Genomic DNA, 12,866 nt, shown 5'->3' with positions numbered 1-12,866 from the left:
AGCCCTGGCTGGAGCACCACTCCCCGCCCCCCGCCCCAAGCCCCAGCAGGAGCGCATCGCTCCTGACCCCCGACCCCGACCCCCAGATGGAGCGCATCACTCCTCCCCCGGCCTGACACCTGGCCGGAGCGGATTGGCCCTTTCCCTGAGCTCTGGCTAGAGCGGAGCAGTCCCCTGCCCCCAAACTCCGACCTGGCCCCAGGCCCCGGACCAGTCCAGACCACGATGTCCCACAAGCGCTTCCGTTACCTGCCGCCCACCCATAAGTGACGGGAAGAGGCGGGGCAACCACAGCCCGTGCGTTCGCGGCACGGTGGCTCCACTGAAGCGTAGCCTTCCCTGGCCTCTGATACCCGCCTCCTATGGCCTGGACCCAGACGAGTGGGTGGGCCTGGGTTCCACCAACTTCCTATGGGGAAGTTTTTGGACCCTCTGACTGGGAGATCCTTTCCCCCCATCCCCGGAAGGGGGAAATCACGGATGGCGGCACGGCCGCAGGGCCGAGTCTGGAAAAGGACACTGTGGTACTTGGATGGAGGCCGGTCTGCAGGCGGAGAGAAAGCGGAGAGGCATCACCAGGAGAGGCTGTGCCGGCTGAGACAGCTACTCCTCTAGACGACCAGCAGGGGGCGCCACGCTGGGGCATGAATGCCCTCACAACTGCTCTGCCTCTTCTGTCTCCTCCTTCCTATGAAGCAGCTGCGTTTTCTTCTCGGAAGAGATGGCACTAGACGTGGTCTCAAGTGGCTTCTCTTAGCCTTTAGAAGTCTGCAAGAGGGAGAAAGAGCAAGACCACAAATTACAGGAACAAAACTCTCAAGGCTGAAAATCTGGAGCAGGATAGTTTTCCATGGCATCGTACGCTGCTCTGCTAAAGCTCCTTTTGCAGCCTCCCTGAGAACTGGCATTCCTAATGAGAGCAGCCCACCCCTGCAACCTCTGACCTGCGCTATCCTGCTGGGCTGACAACGCTTGCATGAAAGCTGACGCAGTCACATGCCAGACGCTATGTGAGTGCAGGGCTGTATGGAGCAGGGTTGGGACGTCATATTTTGAATCCAAAGATGTGGATGTCGTTACTCTGCAGTAACTTCATTCCAGGCAGAGAGATTTCAGGGATCATCTGCAGTGCTCTGCACTAGAACAGTGTGTGGTGATGGTACCGAAGGAGGGCACAGAAAGGGAGCGTGTGCTCAACTCCTTTTTGCTTGTAACTCAAGATCTGAATTTATGGTAGGCTTCCAAGCGGACATGTTCCGGTGCCTGCATTCCTCTGTGCGACTGTCACATACTCTTGTTACAAGCTGAAAGGATAATGGTGTTTTGGAAATATGTGGCACTCAGGAAGTTCCTAGTCCTAATTTAAAATCACAGTCTCTCCCAACAAAAATGCAGGGCGAATGTGTGTCTCTTCTGACCATTCCTTAGTCAAATTATAAAACCGTCCCTCTGTGGTGTAAAGGGCTTTCCGTTCATTTTTTTTTTAGCTGCTGAACGAATAATCTTTTGCACCTGAATATTTTGAATATGTTTTTGTCCCTGATTATATTAGGAAGATTTGAGGCTACTGCTGATCCTGTTAAAAGACGATTCTCTGCCTAAGACTCCGGTCAGTGTGTTTGAAATGGGCTTTCATCCTCAAAGGCCATTTCCAGATTTCCTCTCTCAGGCATGATAAGGGTTTAGAGAGAAAGAGGTCCCGTCTCTTCCCCCACCCTGAGCAGGACTGTTCTCTAAGGCTCCAAAACTGTGGCCAGTCTAGTTTTCAATGACACAAGAACAGAGGCAGACTCAGACCTCATCACAGGATCCTCCACCAGATATTTCAACTGATTGGTTTCCCTCGTGTTAAACCACGACACTGAGTGATGCTCCTGAGGGCTCTGCCATCCTCCTTTCTTCTCTCTTATAAATGGTATTTGCACTGGGCCTGCCAGGATGAGTGATGGGTTAGTTCCTGGTCCTCCGATATGCTCCACCCCTGCAGCTAACGGGGCTGTAAGGTTGCACTAGCCAGGCAGCTGAGGATTCCTAGGGTGGCACACAGCCATCCCAAACAGCCCTGTGCCATGCCCTTTTTCTGCCCCAGTACAGGGACACGACTGGTGGGAGCAGAAACCTCTAGGCTCCCTGATTCTGCTTCTGGCCCCATCCCAATTCTGGGTATCTATCTCAATGGACGTCATCACTGATCTTCCCAATTCCCAGAGCTGCACAACTGGACTAGCGATTGTCAGCCTCACTACAGTGGTGCGCTTCGTGCCCTGTCAGAATATCCTCACTGCTGAAGCGACGGTTCACTTATTTTTTAACCACAGCTTCAAGTTCCATGGGTTACCGAGTGACATTCTATCCAACCAGGGACTGCAGTTTGTCTCCCACTTTTGGAAAGAATTGTTCAAACTCCTGGAAGTCGCCCTATACGTTCCTCTGCTTACCACCCCCGTGTGGGCAGACCATCAGAATGGGTAAAGCAGGTTGAAGGAGAATATCTCTGCTGCTTTATTAACTACCATCAAGATGACTGGTTTCCCCTTTTCCCTTGTGCTGAATTTGCTAAAAAGAATTCCAATGACACATCTACCCACCAGAGCCCCGTTTTTACAGTTGATTGCTTCCAATCCTGATCCCCGCCATCTTTACCACTGTCCACCATTATCTTGGCCCATTCCAGAGCAACCAAAATATTAAGCCAGTGACTTTCAAGCTGCAGTTACCCTGTAATATGCTGGTACACCCAGTAATCTGGGTTTCCTTGTTTGAAACGTTCGTGGCTAACTCCTTTCTGGGGGCACAGAGCCATCTCCACCCCCATCCTGGTTCAGCGGCAGGCAAAATACCTTGTCAGACAGATCCTGGCTTCTAAGCTCCTCTGAGGATGACTTATGTCCCCCTTGGACTGGGAAGGGTATGGCCCAGCTGACCGTACCCTGGCTGCACCTGACCTCCTTTGGGAATTCCACTGACCATACCCTGACAAGGCAGGCCCAAGGATGCTTGGCAAGCGTCCTCGTGGGGAGGCAGGGTAACATGTTGTGATGAGTCATCCCTGAAGTAGAGCCTGGATAAGGCACAGGTGGGGATGAGTCTCTCCTGTGTTTGCTCCAGCTTGTACACAAGCCAGGAGCTGTCTGGTGACCCTCAGGTATCTAAGCCTCAGAGGAGAAACAGCAGCACAGCCTCCTCAGTGATGCTTCATGGCTTGGACTCTCCTCTGCCTGCTAGTGGAGACAGACTGCCCGGGGCCTCAGCCTGCTCAAGCCCTGCTCTGCCTCCAGCCTAGCTCCCAGCCATCCTCTTGCCCTGTTTTAAGCCTGCTCTTCACTCCTGACTCCAGCTCCCACCCTTGGCTCCCCTAGGCTTGATTGCCACCGGACGGTCCTTGCTTCCGTTTCTGACACCAGTGATACGTAGGAATAGTTCGGATTACTCCTTTCCATGTGTATTATATTACCCAGCATTTGTCAACACTGGCTTTCATCTACCATTGTGCAGTCCAGTCACATGGCTTTAGTAGATCCTTTGGGACTTCTTCAAAGTCTTCTCTAGTCTTCACTAACTTAACAAATTCTGTTTCATCAGCAAATAACCACCTCTCTGTTCAGCCCCTGTTCCAAAGAGGTAATGAAGATGGGTTGTACGTACCATGGCAGGGCGAACGGGTCTTCTGCTCCGTCCCGCTTCTCTATTTGAATGCAGAACCAGACACGAGATTTCCCAGTTTTTCTAGCCATTTATAGTGTCTGTCCAGGATGTACAGCGTGGTGCTGTCAGATTTCGAAGACCTTTCATTGAAAGCTGAAACAAAGAGGAAACAGGTTCTAAACCCCTTGGTGCTGATGTAACTGGTGCCTAGAAAAATTCCCCTTCAGAATGACCCTTTGACGCATTTTATTTTGTCCCCAAGTTTCTGAGGGCACAAAAACAACGCTGCTACACCCAAATATCCTCGGGCAGAGAAGAGAACCTATTCCATGGCTAACTCTTCCTCCCTCAGCACACCTGTGTACACACACTAACACACCGGCAGTTGGGGGCAATTGTTCTTTGGATGTAACAGCAAATCGGCAACAGCAGAGGCACTGAACCATGAAACGTTTAGGCCCAGATACGCCAAGCTATTTAGGCTCCAACTTCAACTGAAAGCCTGTGTGGATCTGGGCCTGAATTTCTTAGGAAGTCACAGGAAAACTTTTTCCAATGTGCACTCCTGGGATTTCCTGTGAGCTGACAACCAACCCCCTATGAGCTGATAACCAAGAGCTCCCCGTGTGCGATCGCTCCGTTGCAGGGACGACAAGTGAGGAATATTTACCTGCCGTGGGTAATAATAATAATCACCCTTTTCATTCCTGTTAGGCCTCCCTTTAGAGATTTTCTGATTTGTATGAAGAGAGTCACCCAACACCCCTCTACGACTACATACACGCTAGGAGCTAGGGATGGAATTTCCCTGCTCACGTAGGCAGGTTGGTGGTAGCTCGATGAGAGCTAGCGTAGGTATAAAGAGGAGTGTAGCTGCGGTAGCATGGGCAGCGCTCAATATGCACCCACCTGGAACTGGTTGGTGGGTGCGTACTTGGCTTTGCTCAGCCATACTCCACTGCTGCTGCCCGTGCTACTGTGGCTACACTGCTATTATTTCTTGCAGTAGCTCTGATGGAGCTCCCAGGAATATATGTGGGCGAACAGAGTAATTTCGTATACAAGCTAGAGTGTAGACATGGCCTTTGTCTTTTTATCCCCACTTTACAGATGGGAAAAATAAGGCACAGAGAACTCAACTGACTTGCTCACGATTGGCCAATCTCCTGACTCTCATTCTCATGCCCTACCAACAAGACCATCGCTCTTCCTTAAACACTGACCTTAGACAGAGCGAGACTCATTCATAGCTGTGCTCAGGCCCTGAAGTGCCCCCCTACGCTTCCCTCAGATACAGAAACACAGAGAGAGAATTCCTTACCTTTATACAGGCAGGAGACGTCATCCTCCGTCAATGTCTCCGACAACAAGTTGCAGTAATGACGGATAGTCTTTCCTAGATATACAATGCACCGCATTATTTTTCCAATTCTTTGCTGAAAATTGGTAAAGATTTAGCCATGCCCCCAAGACAGCCCTTGGGAAATTCAATACATTGGGTAAAGCATCAGACACTCAGAAGTTAGTGAGGTGCTGATGTTAGTGAGGTGCTGAGTTAGTGAGGTGCTGATTTCCAAAGGAGATTGAATTCACCAGACGCTACAAGGTTTCCCAGAGGTGCAGCCGAAGAGCTGTGGGTATGGCTAGTTGGTGGGGTCGAGAGCGCTATGTTGCTCCCTTCATTTTGGAAGATGTGTTTATTCTGACCCCTCCCACTCCCGTTTTAGGAGTCTGGTGCCGTGAGAGGGACCAGAGCAGCAGTCTAGGAAGGGGCTTACCGGGAAGCATTTTAAAAGAGAGCAAGTGAAATTGCTCTGCTTACCAGTGAACATCGCTGCAGCATGTCTTATTGTTGCCTGAGAGCTTTCAAGGTAGTTTAAGGCCTGGAACAGGAATTGGGGGATGTTGTTCCGGTTGTTCTGCATCTAGGAAAAGAGAAGGAAGAAACGCACAACACAAATGACATGCTGTTCCCAGAGCTAAGGGTCCAAGAAAGCAAAAGCGGATAGGCAGGGCATGGCAACAGCCAATGTGAGCCCAAACGCCGTAGCAGCGCCTCTCTGAAGTTACTGTCGTGTTCGCCACAATCTCAGCTTTCATTTTCAAAGACAAAAGTCTCTAGGTCTCACAGCTGTCGAGAAAAATTTCAGACCTGAAGTTAATGGAACTGATGCGGAGATGAAGAGCCTGGAATGGGGTCCTGCGACCCGATCCGACCCGACCCGACCTGACCCGGATGGGACGTGACTAGACAGCTCAGATCGAAGTGGGAAAACAACTGGACCCCGTCAGGCTTGCGTTGGGCCGTCTCTCCTGCCGCCCTCGTGGTCAACACTGCAGCGTTGGCTCGCCCTTCTCCGGCCGTCCTCCACCACCTCGCTGCCCTGAGCGTGCTGTCGAGTGTGCCCAGCGGTCACAGGGCTTCTCATCCCACAGCGCACGCAGTGCAGCAGGGGAAGCAGATGGCAGGAGCGGGGTACACAACCACTGCGCAGACCCCAGGGGAAGGAGCGGAGTGCCCAGAGACAGGAGGCAGTGACTGCACTGAGGCAGATTTGTGGGCGTAATGGTCAGACCGGAAAACCACTCAACCCTCTTGGGCGGACTTGGAGCTGGTGAAGGTCAGAGTCGGGCCTAAAAATAAGGTGCAAGCAGAGCTCTTGCCTGGAACAGCTGTGAGAGGTGTGAATTGCCCCATTCATCTCACTGAGGGGTAATTCAGATGCCAAAGATATGACTACTTATTTGCCTCCAATGAGCCTAGCAGAGACCCCTGATCCCCAGGAGCCTAGCAGAGACCCCAGACCCCACCAAGGGTCGCACACCATCATGTTTTGGACATCTGCACAATATAGCGTGCCCAGCATCTCCTTTGGGTGAGTCACATGGGTGGAGCTTATTTTGTGGATGGATCTTGGAAGAGTACGACTACTTTCCCCACCTTCCGTCTGACCCCTGCACATGGCCCGTCTATTTATGATGGGCTATTTTAATAGTCCCCGAAAGGCCAGCATGGTTCTTATATTCCAAATCTCTAGAGACACAGCAGCAGCTGGTTGGGGAGCCAGAGACAACTGGATGCAGTGGAGCTTTTCTATTAGTCTTTTAAGGGACAAAATGTGAGAACAATCAGGAAGCGACGACAAGCCATCTTCATTCCTGGGGTAGCTTCGTTTCACTTATGCCAGCGATGAACTGTCTCCAAGAAATTCTATCAACTAGTTGTGTTAGGTCATTTGATGGAGGAAAACCTTCCATGTCTGAAGGATGAGACCTTCCTGACGGGACTTACTCTGACCTCAGAGACTGAAGAGAGGGATGGAGACAATCCCCTGGGTGCTCTGCCTATGGGTGTAGAAAGGTCTCCCTCCAATCACCACTCACTACTCTCAAGGCACAAAGAATTCACCTACCAAGCACATGAAGACACACTTCAGGAACTGGGAGGAGCCATCCCAGGCCATGCTGCGGAAGAGCGTCTTCAAATGAGCCCACCCGAGAAACACTGCACAGCGGAAGAGCGTCAGTTTACATCTCTGCAAAATAAGGGGAGAGCAGGCGGGTTCTCACTCCGAGAGAGATAATCTTGGGGACATCTCACCTTCCCTGTCCCTTGTTATCCTTCTTTTCCCGTGAATGGAGATTCCTGCCATTTGTTCTCCACAGGACTGTGCTGAGGAGCTGGAACTGAGAATTGGCTGTAGAGAGCCCTAAGAGAGCCCGCAGCTCAGTCCTTCTACGCAAAGAGACGGCATGAGAGCGTGAGACAGATTTTGGATCCCAAAGAGTCTGAAGAAAGGGGCCCTCACATCAAGCTTCCCTCCACATCCCAGTTTCCCCAACAAAAGAAGGCAACGTCTGGGTGAATGCTGGGAAACTAGGACCTTGAGACATTGTTTGTGGAACTCCAGAGAAGAAGGCAGGGCAGCTGCACCCACTTTCCAGAGACCAGCCTGGAAAGGGAGGCAGTTACCGTGGGCAGATATGAGCTCCTAGACCTGTAGGGGCACCTGCAGATACCCCATGCACCCTTTGGTTTTGCTGTCTCTTGCTCTGAACCTTTGGCTGAAGCAGTCCAAGGGGCTGAAGCCTGTCTTGGCAATAGATGGTCAGGACTCTTTCCCAGAAGGAGTCTTTCCTTCCAAATGGTCCTGTTTGGTGTGAGAATGAATGTGGCCCTAGGCTCCACCACAGAGTGAAACAGGGAGGAGAAGGCTCTGGATGGGACAAGGTGCTATGGAGGTTAATCTAGTGGAGGCCGCAGAGGACTCAAGTTCTTTGCCCTTGAGGAGATAACGAGCATGGCACTTACCAAGACCACTCTGTCATCCCTGTCTTCTAGGTGGAGCAGCAGTGGGAGCAGGCAGTTGATGATCTCGTGCTGCACGGTGGGTTTGTCTGTGTCCTTCACCCCATTCAACAGGTTTCCGAGCAGCGAAATGGCAGCTGAGCGGACACTGTCTCTCTCCTGGCAATGAGACATAGGGCGTGTTGAAGCTCGGATAAAAGCCAGGCGGTGTGACAGCGTAACGCGACTGACACTCATCATCTGCACTCTGCTTCAGTTCCCCGTGTGTGAACTGACTTGGATTGCGGGAGGCGTGAGGGAACCAGGACAGCACCGTGGACATCTTGTGTAGAACAGGGCCTACGCTCTCCGCAAAAATGGTCGTCATCTGCCCAGTGCCGGGCACCCTCTCCCTCACAGCAGGATGCAGCAGGGCTGGAAGCATGTAGCTGAGGCGGAGGTTTGCTGAGAAGGGCTCTAACAGGGAGGTGTCTGAGCAGGAGATCCCCAACGCATGGCGGGGGCACTCCTTTGATGCTCCATGAGAGGCCTGAGGGCAGGGGAGGCCAGGGGATCAGTAGAGAGCTACAAGGGCATCCCAGACAGGAGGAGAGGGTGAATGCGCGTATGCTGGGGTTCCAAGCCTTACGTCGTCAAAGAAGGGGCAAAGTATGGCTGCCATGTAACTGGAGAGGGAGCCGATCCCCTCTCCGTCGAGGAGGTGGATGATGTCCGCAGCTTTATTCATGGCCTCCACGACCCTGCTCCCCTGACCGTCACCGAAAATGCCCATGACTTCTGGCAGCTGGGCCCGCAGCAACTGCACCTGCAGGAAGGAGAAAGGCTTGATAGCATGGGAGACAGCATGGGAGACGTGCTGGGCCAACCCACTGCTGCCTATCACAAACCATGGATAGCCCAGCCCTCCCAACGGAGGAAGAAGTCACTCCCCTTTCACTCTTGCATGTGGTTTGCACCCACCGGTCCTTGACCAGAGGCTTCAGTGACCCTGCTTGGCGCAGCTTCAGGCCCCGCCGACCGAGCTCTGATCCACTCTGACGCTTCTGCTTCTGCTATTGCCAAGTTTGGCTTTGTCTCCCTGCTTCCACTGCCTCCTCATTGCCCCGTGTAACAACTTTAAGGTCCTTCTCCTCATTTCAGTTCCCCCCAGATTACCCCCACCCGTTGCATCACTTCTACAAGCAGGTGTCAGCTCTTGGGAGCAGGGATGACATCGTGTCTTGGTTTGCTCAGTTAAGCACCTGTAACATTTGAGTGCTGTGTGTCAAACAACAAGGTCTATTTGGGGATCTCTCTCTCTCTCTCTCTCTCTCTCTCTCTCTCTCTCATTTCTGAACTATTCTATATACATTGGTTTCCTTGGCTCAATGGGTAATCCATTCCCCTTACCTTTTCTGGCTGGATCAGAGGACTGCCAAGGCCTCTCAAACTGAGCCTCCGTACAATTGGATTTGGGTCTTTGATCCATTCCATGAGCTGGGCCCGGAGATCTGATTTTTTCAGGGTCATAGCGATGGAAGGACTCTGGAGACACTGGAAAGAGCCAAATCAACATCTGATTAAGTCACAGAGGTCTTACTTTGGGGTCTGTTCCCTGGACTCTCATCTTTCCCCAATGGCCAGTTGCTCAGCTAGGAAACCTCTGGTATGTAAGGAGCCATTTGCTCCTGTTTCAGTTGGTTCGTTGCCATAAGTTAGACTAACGCACAAGTCACAAGTAAACCCCCAGAGAAAGAGGACTCTGCAGGCCTCGTTGAGTGTCATGGGGAGAACCCTGGGGCAGAAGAAAATCAGAAGAAAAAGGGGAGAGAAGCGTGGACTTGGGGAGCTGGAGAAACATATCCTCTTGTCACAAAATCCCACCTCTGCACGTCAAGTCAGGAGCTCTCACACTGTCCGTCCTTCCCACTCTTTGCCATTCCCCACAGCATCCACGTGAGGAGAGCAGCTGGCTAGCTGTAAATCTGCTGAGGTGCTGAGGACGTCCCCCATCGCTCTCTGGCCTAGGATGGGACTGAGCTGCTCTCCACAAGGCCACTTACGCCTATCAACTAAGGAATCTCACCTCAATGAAGAAAGTCATGGCAATATTTCTCAGGCCATCCTCCTTCTCACTCTTGAGGATGGTGATTGCCTCTCCGAAAATGGCAGGAAGCTGAGGGTTATCAAATTCAGTCATGACTCTGGAACATGAAACAGAAAGTCCCTTATGATTATCAAGTGGAAGAGTTAATTCCTCTCTAGTTGCCGGGCTGAGCTGGCAGACTGCAGCATTTCACACTGAAATCCCGTCAGCAGGAAGAGAGGCCCGCTAAGGTGGAAATCTTAGGCTCCTACCTTGCAATCAGACCAACACCTTGAGAGTAGTAGCATCGGGAGGATATCGTGTCCCAACCCTGCTGAAATTGGATGGCGGCAAACTCCTTCCAGTATCCGGGCATGGAGAAAAGAGCCTTCACAGCTTCCACTGAAGTGCTAAAGAGCAAAAAATAGCAGTGTCAGGAAAGGAGATCAGCCCCAAGCGTGGCGCATTGAGAAGAATCTGCACGAGCCCTGAGACACACAGCATGGTCTGCACTAGAAGACGTCGATGCTTGCCTCCCCAAGGCTAGATCCGTTGTCATATAATGGTGCTTTCCTGCCCAACGGGCCCAGTCGACCCTACAGCTGGATTGACTTTCGAACCAGCTAGTGACACAGTAGCTTCTTAAGATTGTTTGTGTCATCACTCAATAAGGCTAAATACTTGCTCCTTTACTGTGGCAAGTAAGAGGTCTCAAGCAGGCATGTTGTGCCAGATCTTCAGTTGTTGTAAGAGAGCAAAGCTATGCCAATTTACACCAGCGGAGGTGTCTTCTGGCCCCCTGGTTTTCCCGGGTAGACGGAGCCCCCTAACCGTGCCCACAGAACCGGATTAACGGGTCCCTTTTCCTCCTGTCTGTCTGCAATGCTGACATCTTGACTTGCCCCAAGCACGTGACTTGCCCCATACATGCTGCTGGGGTTGCTCTGTCTCCACGTACTGCGGGCATGCTATACTGCGCTGAGGTGTTCCGGACCAGAGCACAAATGTATTTGCATGCACTAATAAAAGCACCAACACTTTGGCAGGTGGCGCACGTTGATGCACAAAGATGCCTGTTTCCTGACTGTGTTTGGAAAACAGCTGCCCTGTGGACTGAGTCAGATGGGCGAGCGTGACCCACAAGAACACACGGCTATCAAGAGTTTTTCTTCAAGAGCGTCCCTGTATGTAAGCGAGCCTGGACTTACTACAGCACAGGAAGAAAGGATGGCCATGAAGAGCCCCACATACGTTTAGCAGAAGAAAGGTGTTCTTCCTGTTCCTTTGAGTCCTTACCTCAGGGGGCCTAGGCAGCTGCATCCCTCCTCGGGGCTGGATTTCTTGCTGGCCATCTGGTTCCCTGGCAAGCGAAGTTCCAGCACATAATGCACGTGGCTGACTATGACGAGGAGCATCTGGGGATACATTTCCAGGATGGCTTCTCGGTATCCCCATAGGAAAAGGATCTCGTAAATGGTGTTCATTGCCTGGGGGAGGTAAGGAATGAGACAAATATGTTACTGAACTATCCAAATCTGCCCACCTGCCCCCATTGTCTTTTGCTATTGTCCTTTCGTCATTTCCTCTCCATCTAATTAAGAAAGAGGATTAGTCGCTGAGGGCGAAGGAGATATTTTGGACGTTCCTGAACCTTCACCCATTCCTGAACGGAAGGAAAGCAGAACCCCATGGAAAGATCAGGAGAGTCTGGGTGACATTATTCGTCATTATTTCTCTCAACCATGGAGACCCTGTGCTTTGATTTTCCAGCTGTCACCGGAAGGGCTAAAACATCTCAAGGAGACCTGTTCTCAGAGGCCCGTTGTTTCTGGCTCACTCATAAATACTGGACATCTCCTGATGCCTTTCTCGTAAGATTTCTAGCCACGTTTCACAGAGCAAGAAAACTGAATGCTCCCAAGAAGCATCTGAACTGCACCTGCTGCCTAAAGGGCCATCTACAGTAGAAAACATCTGAAACAGGGTAGCAGCTCAGAAACCTCCCAAGATCGGTAATTTTACTTGGGGGAAGCTTCATTTGGTCTGAAAGGATGTGGGCGTGACACACTGAGGCCTGGTGTACACTGCAGCCGGCGTCTGCACAAGGCAGTTTACACTAGCCTAACTATGGAAGTTTCTACACTTCAATTTCCCTGCTGCTGCCGTAACTGCTTCGCTATGCCAAATTAATAACTCCAGCTCCAAAAGTGGCATAGGGTCATGGTCCAAGCGACCCAACGTCAGTGTAGACAAAGCATTGCTTAGGTCGACTGGCTTTCAGGAGCCTTTCCGTAATGCCCCACGCTGCCAGTAAGATCGAGCAAGCACTTCAGGTGAGGGCGCACTCTGCCGACACAAGGAGGAAAGTGTAGACATACGCAAATGATGAAATTACTGCGGAGGCTGTATGCCGACGTAAGTTAGAAGGACTGAGTTTTGTAGTGTAGACATCGCCTGAAGCTAAGAAGCCTGAAGCTAAGAAGCGGTGTGCTCTGCCTCACACACACATGCTCAATCCTCCCTGTGCCGGCAGGTTCACCAAGTGACATCTTAAATATCACTTACAGCCAGAGAGACTTTGCGGCTCTTCTCATCGTAGTGTCTCTGTTGGAGCTCGTCCAGCAACTGCTGCAGCACCTGCCTGGTGAGCTGTGCTTCTTCACCCAAGGCCTTCCACAGCTCAACGGCACATCTGCAAGTTCACAAACAAAAGTTAGACCTTCCCTGCTTGGCCACCTCTTGAGCTCACCATCGAGAGGCGTGGAATGCAGTCAGGAAAGGGGTCTCTCAGAGGAGACACCGATTGTTGCAGGGTGTCTGAACAGGGCTAGTCAGTTCTCTGTTTAT

The 12,866-nt window shown here is 51.6% G+C and overlaps 1 protein-coding gene across 1 annotated transcript; it reads right to left on the bottom strand.

Annotated features, from left to right (window-relative positions):
* Nucleotides 1–660: 660 nt before the first annotated feature.
* LOC137158588 (maestro heat-like repeat family member 5) lies at nt 661–12,711 on the bottom strand (the record flags this gene model as incomplete). The annotated part of the gene is made up of 12 exons (XM_067556392.1): nt 661–768; nt 3,646–3,798; nt 4,967–5,041; nt 5,468–5,570; nt 7,059–7,181; nt 7,958–8,113; nt 8,583–8,759; nt 9,344–9,487; nt 10,020–10,137; nt 10,292–10,429; nt 11,316–11,506; nt 12,585–12,711. Coding segments are annotated over 11 exons (1,465 nt in total), but the record flags the coding sequence as incomplete, so codon positions are not given.
* Nucleotides 12,712–12,866: the final 155 nt, after the last annotated feature.

Source organism: Emydura macquarii, unplaced genomic scaffold (assembly GCF_026122565.2).
Source record: "Emydura macquarii macquarii isolate MOO-44397 ecotype Brisbane River unplaced genomic scaffold, CSIRO-AGI_Emac_v2 contig_1765, whole genome shotgun sequence".
Lineage (NCBI taxonomy): Eukaryota > Metazoa > Chordata > Testudines > Chelidae > Emydura > Emydura macquarii.
The sequence above is the reverse complement of the archived record's forward strand: the minus strand, read 5'-3'. Positions and strand labels throughout refer to the sequence as shown.